Raw genomic sequence first — 14,690 nt, forward strand, 5'->3', positions numbered from 1 at the left:
GTATGTGTATGTGTGTGTGTATGTGTGTGTGTATGTGTGTGTGTATGTGTGTGTGTATGTGTGTGTGTCTGTCTGTGTGTATGTGTGTGTATGTATGTGTGTGTGTGTGTGTGTGTGCGTGTGTGTGTGTCTGTGTGTGTGTGTGTGTGCGCGCACACACATACGCGCGCGCATGTGTGTGTATGAAATAGTAGTTTTGGGGTCATCAATCTGTTTTTGAGATTTAGTACTCCAACTTATAGGCAATACGGCTCATGTCTGATGTTTGTGGATCCTGATTTTTACATATTCTAGCTGTTTATCTTTTGGTGGTTATATTTTTTGACAAATATTTCATCACAGTCTATACTGCCCCAACTTTTTTTATGATATCTTTCAACATATAGAAGTTATAAATTTTATTATAGTTTAAAGCTACCATTCCCTCCTTTATAGTTTATGCTTCCTGGTTTTGTATGAGATATCATGATAGCATAAATATATTTTATACTTTTTTCATTTTCAAAGTTGACAAGTAGCTTTGAATATTTAGGCTTTTTTAAAATTACTTCTTTAAAAAGTATAAATTGGGAGTCATTAGTTGCCAAAAGCACAGATTTAGAGTTGAGTCTCAATCATCATTCAGGATTTTATTGTCATTCCATGGCAAGCTCATGCTATATATTTGTAATAAGGTTGTAATACGGTATGGTCTTTAGCTTCTTGGGCGATAACTATCACATAGGGTGTACTAAAATGCTTGGTGGCACCAGAAGCAAGACAATCTTCTTTGTCCATAAAGGACCATTGTTCATTTTCTAATGAGCCATAGACTCTTTTGTATGTGTGTGTGTATGTATGTATGTATGTATGTATGTATGTTTGTATGTACATATATGTAACAATTTTACAGAAAAGGAGAACATAGTATCAACCAAACATCCTTTAAAATATTCTAATATAATTTTCTTTCCCTGATTACATGTCAAAGGTTAAAATTTGTGGGACTACACAGGCATCTTTCATATAGTTTTGCAACCAGAATAATTCATCACAGATATTGCTGGCTGATATGCTTTAGATTTATAACCTGGTGAACAACTTGTTTCTAAAGAGTGGTTTCTGTTCACAGAGACGCAATGGAGAAGACATACCCGTGGCCCAGACTAAGAATATAAATCACAGAAGATTTGCTGCCTCTTTCAGATTGCAAGAAGTGACAAAAACTGACCAGGATTTGTACCGCTGTGTAACTCAGTCAGAAAGAGGTTCTGGGGTTTCCAATTTTGCTCAACTCATTGTGAGAGGTAACACCTTTAACTCCACGAAATTACATGCCTTTATTTAAAGTAAATCTATGAACACAGTGTTTGCTTTTTAAGCCACAGCATTCTTTATTGCAAGTCACTATTACATACCATTATCAAAATTCTGACAATATCATGTGGACACTAGTTTTAAATATTGTCAATTAGTTTTCCAACCAGTGTATTATCAAATGATATCTTATTTTACCGTGGTTATGGAGGTCAAATGTGCAGTATTTTCTTCCATGTTTCCTTATAGTTGCCATCTAGCTAAAGAGCTGCTCCCTCCTGTTAATGCAATTTTGTAGGCACTAATATAGGCCTTCTTCCAAGAGATGATTGACAATAAGTTAAATACTCTATTTCAGGTAGACTTGTAAACATTATCGATACTAATCCTATGCTATAAATGTTTACTACTTCTGGTCGTTTGTCAAATCTCAGGAAATTAGAATGATGTTTTTCCTTATATTTTTAGAAGTTAAAGTTATTAGCAATCATGAGAGTTTATCATATTAGGCATATCTGTTGTGAATTCAGGGAAAATTGAGGCAAGGTCAAGGTATATATTACCTTTATTAAAAATTTACAAGTCCTTATTTTATCTCAGCCAGTGATTTAGGTTGCAGGAATGCAGTGTAGACAGAATACAAGGATCCTTTCAGTATAGTCTTTGACAGTGACTACCTTAGGAGTCTTACATCAACATATACAACATCGTGGTGTGTTTGGTGACAGTTGCTCTTTTAGTGAAAGTAGTTTTATTGTGTTTTTGAGGAGGTGACAATTAAGCTGAAATGAAGAGAGAGAAAGAATTAATTTTTAGTTTTATGAAAATTGAGAAGAAAAGTAGCTTTATTGAATCAGATATCAGGCAGTCAACCCTGACACATATGAAAATAATGAGAAGTTATGGAACATTTGGCCAATGTAATGGAAACTGGTCTCAGAGATTGTAGCAGGGGAACCATCTGTCAAGGAGTTTTCTCTGAGTGAGGGAAATGCAGGATGAGAGAAAAGTTCCAAAGTCTCATGTAGACTGTGGAAGACATTGGCTGAGAGATACATACCAGGAGCTGGAGAGATCACATGGCTCTTTCAGGGGACAGGAGTTCAGCACCCAGCACCCACACCAGGTGGTTTACAATCACCTATAATTTGAGCTCCAGGGGATCCAATTCCTCTTGTTTGACCTACATGAGCAACCACATTCATACACAAATACCCTCTCAGAGATACAAAGTCACTCAAGAGAATAACAATATAAATAAATGTATATTTAGAGAAGAAAAGGAAAGAAAAGCCACACATAGTAAGAGGCAGAAATCACAGTATGACTCAGGGGTTGAAAAGAAACATGAGATATTTTCACCTCCCATTGATTTATTTTATAATGCTTGATACTGAATAATTGTTGTCAGAAACACTAAAGAAGGGAATTATAATTCAGGTTAGTTGATAATAATCCCCAAAGCACAATAATATAATACTATATGGAGTTAGAGTACATGCCCACCTTTCCTCTCTCTTCATGATGACTTCATTATTTCCCATGTCAGGTTTCTCTGACATTCACATTGTTAATCCTCTTCATTTTCTATATACTTCAGAAAGATCTAATAGTTCATTAAAAGTAAAACAAAAGTTGACCAATGTAGGATGAATGCACATTTATTGTCAATGGAATATGACTTGTAACTACATGTCTCATATCACCTGTGCTTGTTCCTAAACCTATAGACCCCATTATTAAATAGCAAGAAAATATGATACTGTTTTACAGCCTGGCTCAAAAAGATAATATGCTATCTGTTCCTGTTGATGAGTGCTTCCTCACTTGTGTCATCCCCATTTCAGCTCCTCCTACATGGGTCTAATTCATCGATCTGTACTGAGGTGTTGGGCACCATTGCTGTCTCTTTCGAATGAGTCTATCTCAGAAAGCATAGTCGTGCTTGGGCATTCTTTAGGTATTTCACATGCTGTGTTTCATATGACTGTGATTGATACACCTTTTCTGCATCTTCAAGGTATCCTGTAACAAGCAAAATATTGATGCATCTTCCAAGTCGTGCCTATAACTAGCAAAATATGTGCAGATGCATGCTCTCTCTCACACACACACACACATTCTCACACATACTTTTTTTAATGAGGGGTCCATACTGGATGTATCTGATGTTTGTATAAGGCAGGTGATAGGTTTATTCATATCCTTTATGTAGATAGGCCATACTGAGTAACAAAAACATTTACCCATTTATTAAAAACTATTAGTTGATTGGGATTACATTTTCTCTACTTGTAGTATTTTTTTTTCATTTATTTGGTTTTTATGGCAGTGCTAGATATCAAACCTAAGCTGTACTATCTGATTTTTGCCCAATTAAGTACTGAGTTGTACCACTGTTCCCTTTGCTTAATTTACAAGCGTATTTCTATGATTTTTCCCACAGCCCCGTTTCCCTTAGTTCATGACAAATATGTTGTTTTAATATCATTTAGAAACAGTTCTTGAATTCAATGTAAAATTTATTTTTTTTCATAAAAGATTTTTTACTTATTACCTAATTTGTTTGATCTGGTCACTAATATTTTAGGTTCTTCACTGTTTTTAATATGATATCAGTGATATTGTGTTATGAATCACATGAATTTATTAGCTAGCTAGACTCTTGCTAAAATTATCAATATCCATTTTGATACTTTTGATAGTTTTAAATATTCTCAACATATTTTGGGATCTGTCTCTAAGAATTGCTAGTGATACTCTTATCATTTTATTTAAGAACCAATATAGAGGAGTACATTTTCTTATTTGTCCAGATAACCTCAAAATAAATATTGCAAACCAAATCATCTTCCTAGGGATCAGTTGTTTTGATTGCTAACCAGAACTGTCCACCTGGATGTCAGTTATCCTGGTACCAAAACAATGGGCAAAATTAGCATGGTTGACAGGTCCTGTCTCTCAGTGGCACATTTAAGACTGATGTCCTGCTACATGGACACAAAAGATGGTAATTTTAAAGGAAATTTTGGGGGCAGTGATATGAGTAGTCTTTAATGAGAGATGGCATAGTGTTGCCTGTTGTCAAATATGACCCATGGGTAAGACTTTATTAGTGCATCTTCTCTTAAACTGGAAGTGACAGGCCTTGCTTACGGCCTTATTTCCCTTGTTTGCTATAAGTGAAATTTTTACTGCAAAATCCTCATGCGGAGGAGTATTGATCTCTGTGTTCCCAGAGCTGTACGATAAACAGAATTAACTTTTCCATAACTCTAGTGCTGCTTGAGTATCCTCCTGAGTTATGAGAACATCTGCAGCTCATGGATGTCCATCCTTAGTGGGAAAGAAGTGCCTGCACATCTGCCCCTAAGAGGAGACATTTTTGTTCAGCAACACTGCAAGTTTGAGGAGGGCTGCCTGTGGACAGTGTGTAGGAGAGGTGTTCACCAGCCCACAGCCAAACTATCATGGATGGCTCCATGTGTTGGTTGCTTTGCTCCTTCGCTGTCTCATCTGTCAACATTTTTTTTTTTTTTGGTCATCTAAATCACAGATTAGTTTCCATCTGTCCAAAAAACACCAACCTCCCACTTAGTTAAAGTTCTTTCATATTTTGCATTTCAAATTTTATGATATATTTCTACATTTTACCTTTTTTTTTTTTTTGGTATTATTTTGGGAAAGAGTCTCATGTATCTCAGGCTGCTCTTGAACTCCTTCTTGGTTCTCCAGTTCTCAAATCCTAAGTGATGGGTTACAGACATTCACTGTCACACTTGATACATTTTAGATTTAACATTTTTTAATCACAATTTTTGTTTATTTGTTTTAAAGTGTCAGAGGTTTGGTTTTTAAATTTTGCAGTCTATTATTAGCTATTATAACATGCCTTGGAAAGGAAACATTCAGTCAATACATTTCTATATTCTTAGTGAATAAGTCAACTGTAGCTATGATTAGGGAGACTCTCAGTCTCATTTACCCAGATTCATTAAATATTTGCATTCTACTTACTTATAATTGTTGGTGTTTGAACTTGTGTGCTTGATAATGATACTCAGAAGCCCTTATTCATTCCATTCAGAGAGACAGTAACTCAATGTAAAGCACATGACACATTTATTGGCACTTTTTGACTACCGGATGCAGAAGAAAGCTTCCAGGTTGTTTGATACAGTCTCTAATGATTTCTGTTCTTCACTGATATCAGTGATTTGAGATTGTATCAGAAGATCACCTGATCTTCCAGTCAAATGACCCTTGCTTACCCTCATGATCAAATGGTCTCTGGTCCCTCCCACTGAGGATAGAAATGGAACATTGCAGGAGGGGCATAAGAAAAACAAAGGTTTCATCTAAAGGAAAAGGCCACAGCAAGACTTGCTTTGTATGCTAATTTTTAAAACAATAAAATAATCTTAGGGGTCTAGAAAGATGATACTGTGTTAACAACACTTGCTGCTCTTGTAGAAGACCTTGGTTCATTTCCTGCCCCCACATGATGTCTCCCAATCATTTGATTCCTGCAATCCATGATCTTACAATCATCGGATCCCCAGGGGATCTGATGCTCTCTCTTCTGACCTCTGTCAGCACCACTCACACAAATAGTATTCAGACACACATGCAGGCAAAACACTAATGCATCTAAAATAAATCTAAATGCATACAAAATAAATAAATAGAAAAAATAAGAATGGAAATTTGAGTGGAGGACAGAGAGCTTAGCTGGTTGTTGGAAACCATTGGAACTGTTCAGTGGATCAGGAAAGAACTTTTGTCCTTAGGGCTTCAGAGCACAAGCAGTGGATTCAGAAGCCCTTTATTCATTCCATTCAGAGAGGCAGTAACTCATGCAGCATTTCCAGGGAAAGTCACGCCTGACCTTCAAGGACATATGGAATTTGGAATATGGTAGTGTTGGCAAAGGATCTGCCATCTGAGCAGCAGTGGCCTCAGGTCACAGTGGAACCAGAGTTAGTTGTATGTGTTGTGAGATTTTTCTACTATCATTTAGCACTAACACAGAGCTATGTGAATGTCAATGCTATTTTTACTCTAGTTATTTGTAGTTTTAAGCTCAACTTGTTTACTTTAGGAACTATATCACTATGTAAACTCTCTAGCTTTGACAAGATTAACTACACAATGGTTTGATGCAGTGAAGGCAGCAAGGATGACTCTGGATGAGGCCAGAGAACAGATGAGGAGTCCCTGCTTCCTGCATCCTGTAGATGGAGTGGAATGGCAAAGGTACTTCTTTGTGTTTTTAGGAGACAGGGTTTCTCTGTGCATCTCTGGCTGTCCTGGAACTTGCTCTGTAGACCAGGCTGGCCTCGAACTCAGAAATCTACCTAGATCTGCCTCCTGGTTGCAGGGATTAAAGGCATGTGTCACCACTTCAGGGAAAGTCCTTCTTACAGTGCATGAACTGCCCCTTGCCTTCTCAGATGAACCAGTAGAGCTGTTTGTAATTTTCGCTCAAAAAATTTTTCACTGGAAAAATGAATCGTTAGTCCAATATTCTTTTTTTCTGATGCTATCATTTCTCTGTGCATACTACTTAAAAAAACCCTTCTGAATATTTTATTTTTTTCTACTAACAGTAAAGGCATCTGGGTAGTAGAAACAATGACTTACTTTACTAACATTTTGGTAGCTGAGTCTCCAGCTCCAGACCATCAGCAGTCTGCTTAATGTCACACAGTACTGATTTTTAACCAGTTTTCATATTGTAGCTGTCAAACTTGTGAATTCATATAAGGATCTTTTTTCCTAATGGTGACTTGAAGAACTTTTTCTATAATTCTATTGTGAAAACTAGTTAACTGGGCAGGAAGCCTGAAGATTTTTTTGGAGGCTTTCATTTAAACATCTACATTTTATAAAATCTGAAATACAATGAACTTTGTAGAACATACTGATACCCTACATATTAATTTTTCTTCCCTTCAATGACCTTAGAAAGGTAGGAAAGGCTACACAGTCAGCGGAAACCAAGTGCACTAAGTTTAGAGGAATTTTAAAAGTCCCATTGTTAAACCTTTTGCTTTGCTACTGTACCCTTGAAGATGATAAAGGAAACATGTAGAGTCTCCTCTCATGCCTACTTCTGATTCAGATGGTCCATTGTCCAAGATGGCTAACAGGCACCTTAATTCCAAATGAGCAAGAGTGTTCTTACTTCAAATGATGCAGTATTATATAACCAGAAAAAGAAACAGATTTGTATATCTCTTATAATCAGTTGGAGGAATGCTTTTCCAAATTAAAAAATTAAAAATTGTAATAGGATCTTTTTTCTTTGAAAGGTAATTGTTTTTTAAATCCACTCTTACCATTAATTAGAACATACATGACCTAAGCTCTTCTGCCCACTTCTCTATACCATTGTTCCAAACAGCATTGCTGGTTTCTCTTGATGGCTATTCTCCAAAACAATAGAATGAAAAACATCTTTTGTCTGAGTTGTCATTGTCACTTTATCTACTTTCTCTAAGTTAATTTCAGAAATTAAAATGCAGCATGAATCCTCTCCCAAAGGGCACCTGCAAGTTTTTTTCTGAGGGTGATTTTGTTGTGTGAAGCTAAAGAGAATGTTTAGCTGGGAGATGCTGGCCAGATCTCTTTACAGTGAGTCTTTGTGGAGTTTGGTTTGTGTCTATTCTTCTTGAGATTTTACAGAGACTCAGTGAGGAAGCATATCATTGGCATGGTAAATAATTATCTATGTGGATCTTGAGGGAATTTGATTTCCAAGCATAAGCGCATAAGCTATAGGTCTTTACTCTAAAGCCTTCAGGTCTCTTCTCTTGGAGTTTATGATGAATGTAGTTTGGACTCACTTTTACCAGGGGACCTCTATCCATCTACTGTGGCTTTGTCATTTGTAGCCTTTTCCTCTTTATTACTTTTCGTATCCTGATCTCAAATGCAAAAGAAAAGAGCAAAGTTGGTTTGTGCTAAGGTTTTCAATTTTCCTGCCTTCCTTTGGAACATCATTGGAAAATCAACTACCAGCCTTTATCAAATCCTTAAGTCAAAACTCCAAAGAAAGTTGTCTCCGCCTTAGAACATTTGTGATTTAATACATCAAGAAAATTTAGAATTAGTACCATGGCATGAAATTGTGGCTAAAACTTTGGTAAAATTTATAATTGAGGAAAATAAATGCTTCCCCAACAAAATAAAACAAAACAAAACACCAACCAACCAAGCAAACAAAAAACCCAAAGCAACCATTTCATTAAATTAGTGGTCATACTGTGTGAGCCACATAATGTCATACTGTGAGAGTCTTCTAGGGTGTTAATTGAGCAGCAGCCCTGTAGCTGACAAACTGAAGTCAATCAATAATGGCAGAGACAGAATTCATAAATGAGGCATTCTCATAGCGATTTAACTGTTGTGATGTTGCTGCAGTTCATTGGTTGTCCTTCCTGGGTCTCTTCTATATCCTCCAATAATTTTTTTTCATGAGAATCAATAATAACAACTTTACCTAGTACTGAAGACCCATGAGTCAACTTTTCTATTTAGTTTTGACTTAATATGAATTGCGTGTCAGTTGAAGTGCTTGTATCTTCTTAAAAGTTTTGTAATTTGCACTCAGAGTCCTAGAACATGTGACCTTTAATGAAGACTAGCAACATAGAAAACAGAAACTCATTGGAGACTGCTACAAATCTAACCTTGAGAGCCAAGCAAACATGTACTTGCATATTATGATAAATCCATGCATCCTAGCCTGTTTGGTTATCATGATACTGTAGTGAGACATTTCCTTTCTGAGTTAGTACAGATGGGTTTTTGTCTTTTCTATGAAATGTTTAGTTGACCAACAATTGAAAACAAGCCTTCAGTCCACTAATACAGATAAACGTTTACATTTCTGTTAGATCTCAATGTGGCTTTGGTTTACTTTGGAGTTAGGAAATTTTATAAAAAGAAACAGCTTTACCCTTTTAGGATTAAACCCTAGAATCTGGGACTGAGGCCTCTCTTAAGGGTGAATGGCAGGGAAACGTGCAGCTGCCCTCCAACCTTAAATCTGTAGTCCCCTGTTTCTTTAAAACATTATCTTTGCTCAGTGTTTGCTTTTAGAGAAGGTACAGCCTGGAAATGTGTTCTCCTCTCTTGAGAGGTATAGGGAGCAGATTTCTAACTTTGGGGTATAATTTGGAGGAATATTTACATTGTCCAAAGTTTTACTTACTGAGCCTAAAAAATCATTTTGTTGTTTTCTTACCTTCTTGCCTATTTGGAGCCATTTAGATACATTAGCACAGAATCTGCAATTGTATGTAACCAGAGGGAGAGAAATACAATAATTAACTCTGTGCCGTTTAAGTAATTGTAGCCCCAACTTATATCTAATTATGCCACATGCATCGGGCAGTTAAGGCCGTTTTCAAATACATATAGGTGATTCCTTATGTGACTTACCATCTCCTAAAGTGATTTCTCTTCATATTATGTTAAAAAATAAATAATTCATAGCCACAATCCTTTGCCATGCAAAAACATAGAGATGCTTTTTCTGATGAATACAACTGAAAATTTCTTTCCTGTTCCCCATAATCCTTAATCTACAGGGGAATGCCAAACCTTCTCATAAATCTGTTACTGGAGTCTTTTCCCTAGTACATTCACTCTTTGTCTTTGTCGTCTTCGTTGTAGTTGTTGTTCCTCCTCTTCTTTCTCTTCTGATTTCATGGTCTTACTTCATTCAAATCTGTAATCACTTGTTCATATGTCTAAACAGTCATGACTTTCTCATATGAAGTAGTAGAACTGCTTAATTATATACTTTTTCCTCTAATGTTGTTTACTTATGAAAATATCTTTATATGATCACTATTCTTGGTACATTTATTTAGAGAAAAGTCTTATATTCCTCACATTGCTGGAACCATAGTACAATAGAAATCATGTGTATTCAATGATAGCTTTGGGGCTAAGAGCACTGGATGCTGTTTGAGATGGCTCAGTTTCAGTACCTACATGGCAAGTCACAACTTTTGCTTACATTGCACCCTTAATATGAATCACATAGGCATACATGCAATACATGTGAAGTAGAAATGAAATAAAATTTAAAACTACAGTAGCTTCCCTATTTATCTGTATTTGATTGAACATGCTCTTGGTGCTCCGTCCTCTTTCATTCTCACACCTATGGCATATCCCACTGTCTTTTAGATTCTACTATACTCTATTTCCTTTCTCTAAAACAAAAGAATGTCTTGCATTGAATCCTTAGAGTTAGAGACACAGCTCCATTGCTGCCCCAGATGAGAATATGAAGTTTGCACCTCAACACTGATGGGTTTAACAGCTCAAGTGAGAGAAGGCATAAGGCATGGTAAGCAGCACCCCTCCAGGGCTCCTCATTAGTTCCTGCCTCTAGGATTCTGACCTGCTTTGAATTCCTGTCCCGACTTCCTTCAGTAATGAGCAGCAGTATGGAAATGTAAGCTGAAATAAATACTTTCCTCCAAAACCTACTGTTTGGTCATGGTGCTTCATTGCAGCAATAGAAGCCGTGACTAAGACAAGTAGAATGTGAGAACTAAAAAAATTTCATGTATTTGCTATTTGGTTTGCAATGCCATGAAAGGTTTAAATTAGGCACCTGTGTTTGTATCTGTCTCTAAGATTAGGATGGTTCATGATCTTTAGTATGGTGGGTTTTCAGGATGTAAGCACAGCAGACTGACAGTCTTCAAAGCATGGTAAGAGGTCACAGAGGGAGGATGCATAGATTGAATGAGGCACCACTATGGACTTCTGCCAGATAGACTGATCACATTTTGCAGTGAAAAAGGAAGTCCATCCAGATGGACAGCCTAAGATTCCAGTTGGATGTGGTTGTGAATGTTAATTCAGAATACTTGTACACAGGCTTCCTTGAGCAAGTAGACAATGACTTTATTATAAACATCCTGTTTGGATGTAAGGAGCATATCCAGGTTTAAAGGCTTTGTGGGCTAATTGCAGACTAACTCCAAGGCACTGAATGAGAGTCTTACAAGGTGAATTCACTGAGTGCTGAATATAAGTTTGTATTTTTTGCTCATGTTATTAGAAAATTCTACATTGTGGAAGCTTATGGTAACTGCACGTATATTTAGTTTGTAGTATAAACAATTTATGCCTATCCCTGACTAGCTTACAAAAAATGAGACTCAGACTATGGTTATTTTGCTTGGCTTTTACAGTTTCTGGTGGATCACTCCTGATCTACTCTTCTAACTGGCTACATCCCCCAGTGGTGTACTCCAGACACTTGTTGCTTCTCCTAGCCATATGCTCATGGTTCCCTCCCCTAGGTAACTTCCTCCCTGGCTCTAGTTATTTCTCCATCTCTCCTGGTCTCTCCTCCTCCCACCAGGTTACTCCAAACCCACCAACCTCTAACCCTCCAATAACTGGCTGTAGCCAATTTTACTTAACACAATAGTATTAAATCAAGGAACAAAGTTTGCACAACAAAGCTTGTAAACATGACTGTAAGTAAACATGATGAAGACACATGTTCTGCTATAGAATTTAGCATTACAATACATAACAATAGACCAAACCTCAACAGAGTTAAATGTAATTTTATAAATAAAAGTATACTGATATAGTTAGAACACTTTTATCCATAGCCTTCTCTACATATACAAACACATGTAAATAATGCTCATTTGCATTCGTCACCATTTCAGGTGAACTTCCTGTAGAGTCAAAAGCTGCCAATTGGATGGATGTTTTGGCATATGCCTGTAATCCTATCCCTTGTTAGATAGGCTGGATCATCACATATTTTAAAAAGGCCTGGTCTATATAGCGAGTCTCATGCTAGGCAGAGTCACATAGAGATACCTTGTAAAAGAAAAACAGGGGGAAATGTTAAGTAAAGTCTTTTTCCTGAATAATTATAAACGAAAAACAAAACAAAACAAAACAAAACACATTTTACTTTACAGAAATGAGCCAAATTCTGTAAAGGGCTTTCTACCATTCTGTCTGTTCTGCAGAATTTGACCGCTACAGATAACAATACTTTGCCTTTGTTTTGTTTTGTTTTGTTTTTCTTTTGTATCTGTTTTTGTTAAGGTCTGGATGTAGTGAGATTTTCCTTTCTGGACTTTTCTCCCAAAGCCTTTCCATTTCCTCAAAGAATGTCATTCTATTCAGCTGGTGGTGTGAAAATATTTACTTATGGAAAGATAAAGAGTTTCTACCTGTCATAATTTTCCTGTGTTAAAACTCCCACTAGGCTTGACATTTCTATGTTTTGTGCTGGATTGCTGAGAAGTACTTACCATGACCAGGATGGTTGATGCATGGTAATGATGAAATGCGGGGTGTTTGGAATTCAATATGGATGGCAGAAATGCGAGGTGTCAGGGAAGCCATATATTAAAGAGAATTTGAATTGGAAACCGAATCACCACCTGCCACTGGGAACATTTTGATCATTTTGATTTATTAAACTTTTATAACAACATTCAGATGGAGCTGAATTAAAGACTTTAGTCTGGAATAGTTTATTGTATATCATTCACTATGTTACCGGTATCACTTTTGAAGGTTCTGGCAATCGGTAGAGAGAGAAATAATGGATAGATGAGGGTTTGTTTTATACAGCAGTTTATCCTCAGATTGATGAATATTGCTTTAAGTTTGTCTGTGATTCTCCTGCTGATGTGAAATTTCAGAATTTTAGGTTATTTGAATTTTTTATGTTTTTCAAGCATATTCGAAAGAGTGAGAAATAATTTCCTTGTTGGAACAGCACATATCTTACACACATGCATATTGGGCATCTGTGCATCTGTTTCTGGGTTTGCTGGATAAATATTCACGTAGAAACACTAACGGTATGCTGAAGCCTGTCATAGGAAAGTGCATTCCCTTATCACTATTGAAATTCTGTTCATCAGTCCTTTTGAAAATCGTCTTTCAGTATCAGCAGCCATGAGTAGCCTGTTCTGAACAGTGGCTCCCTGATAAAGAGAAATCAATTACTATTAGAGAGGCACTAGAGGTTAAAGGCATTACTGGTTCACACTTGGTTTTGCAGCCATAAGCGGATACTTAGCTGTGAATCAGGAATGATGCAGAAGATGGATGAGACAGAGTTCAAGGAGCAGTAATGTGAGGGTCCAGGACTATCATTCCAATCCATCTCCACTCTCATGATGGATGGTTTGGTGGCAAGAAGTGATAATACCAAATGATGAAAGATGCATCCCAGCAACTTGAGCCCGGCAGACTGTACCTGTTGGAGTTCTGGTCATAATGATTGCTGACTTGCAACCAAACAGGTTGGCTGTATTTAGCAACACAGGTTTCTGACAGCCGTGAAGGAGGCAAGTAGCGTATCAAGCACTCCTGCACATTGTAAATTTAATTACCTCATATTTATGCATAGTAGATGTTGACAGGAATTTGTAAGCTATGCTAATATGGTAGGTAATTTGTTACCTGCAGAAATCACTTTTCCATGCGTCGTCTTTTGATCATTATCATGAAACATGATAAATGATCTACTTCACGAGGAATAAATGAAAATGAAATGGATAATTTGTTTCTATGGCTAAATTGTGGCTGGAATAGTTGCAGCAATTATAATTGAATTTATCTCATAAAAATGCAGTCTGTAATCTATCAGTGACCTTTCATCGTCTGCCTCTGGTGTTACATGGAGCAGGTCTTATTGTGCTTATAGACACTTGCTCATAGATTGAAAAAAGTCAACTGTGTATTTGCATCATGTTCATGCAGGAGTCAAGCTGCTAATGCTGATTTTCTTATATTTAGACTGATAACAGAGTATTTTGCTGTTCTGATTCCTTGGTGAATGATTTTGGAGCAGGAAGAATTCAATGAATTTGTCTTGACAAATCCTTTTATTATCGTCAGCACCTAACTTTTCACTGAGCAGTGGCAGTGTGCCCTAATGCCTTATGTGTATTTACTGTGATTCATAAAGTAAAAGAAGTAAAAGTAAAGAAAATCACCTACATATCAAATTAAAATAGAATTGGTTTTTAACACCACTGTGCTTTTATTCCATCCACAAACATTAAACCCTCTTGGGGCTCAGCACATGACTTATTATGGAAAGTGCTCTCCATATAAGCAAGAGGGCCTGGTACCATGTGAAACCAAGACATTGTAGCAGAACATCTGCTTAAGAAACTAGGAAGGGGATGTCCAAGGCTTGCTGGTAGCCACTGTAGCCCAAGCTTCAGATTCAATAGTACGGCCTTGTATTAAAAAATACAGGTGGAAGGCAACATGGAAGCCGATCACAGTCCACTACTAGTATCTATATACATACCTGTGCACATGCACAGACATACACTTAGAAGATTCTATATACATACCTGTGCACA

General features: G+C 36.8%; 1 protein-coding gene across 16 annotated transcripts in view; it reads left to right on the forward strand.

Moving 5' to 3' along the window:
- Ptprk (protein tyrosine phosphatase receptor type K) overlaps nt 1–14,690 on the forward strand; it is a 547,270-nt gene that overhangs the window by 293,259 nt on the left and 239,321 nt on the right. For all 16 annotated transcript variants that reach the window (XM_031380660.1, XM_031380676.1, XM_031380659.1 and 13 more), the window contains exon 6: nt 1,112–1,286. In XM_031380660.1, the coding sequence (XP_031236520.1) occupies nt 1,112–1,286 (175 nt within the window). The remainder of the gene's footprint in view (nt 1–1,111; nt 1,287–14,690) is intronic.

This window comes from Mastomys coucha, unplaced genomic scaffold (genome assembly GCF_008632895.1).
Source record: "Mastomys coucha isolate ucsf_1 unplaced genomic scaffold, UCSF_Mcou_1 pScaffold2, whole genome shotgun sequence".
In the NCBI taxonomy this organism is placed as follows: Eukaryota; Metazoa; Chordata; class Mammalia; order Rodentia; family Muridae; genus Mastomys; species Mastomys coucha.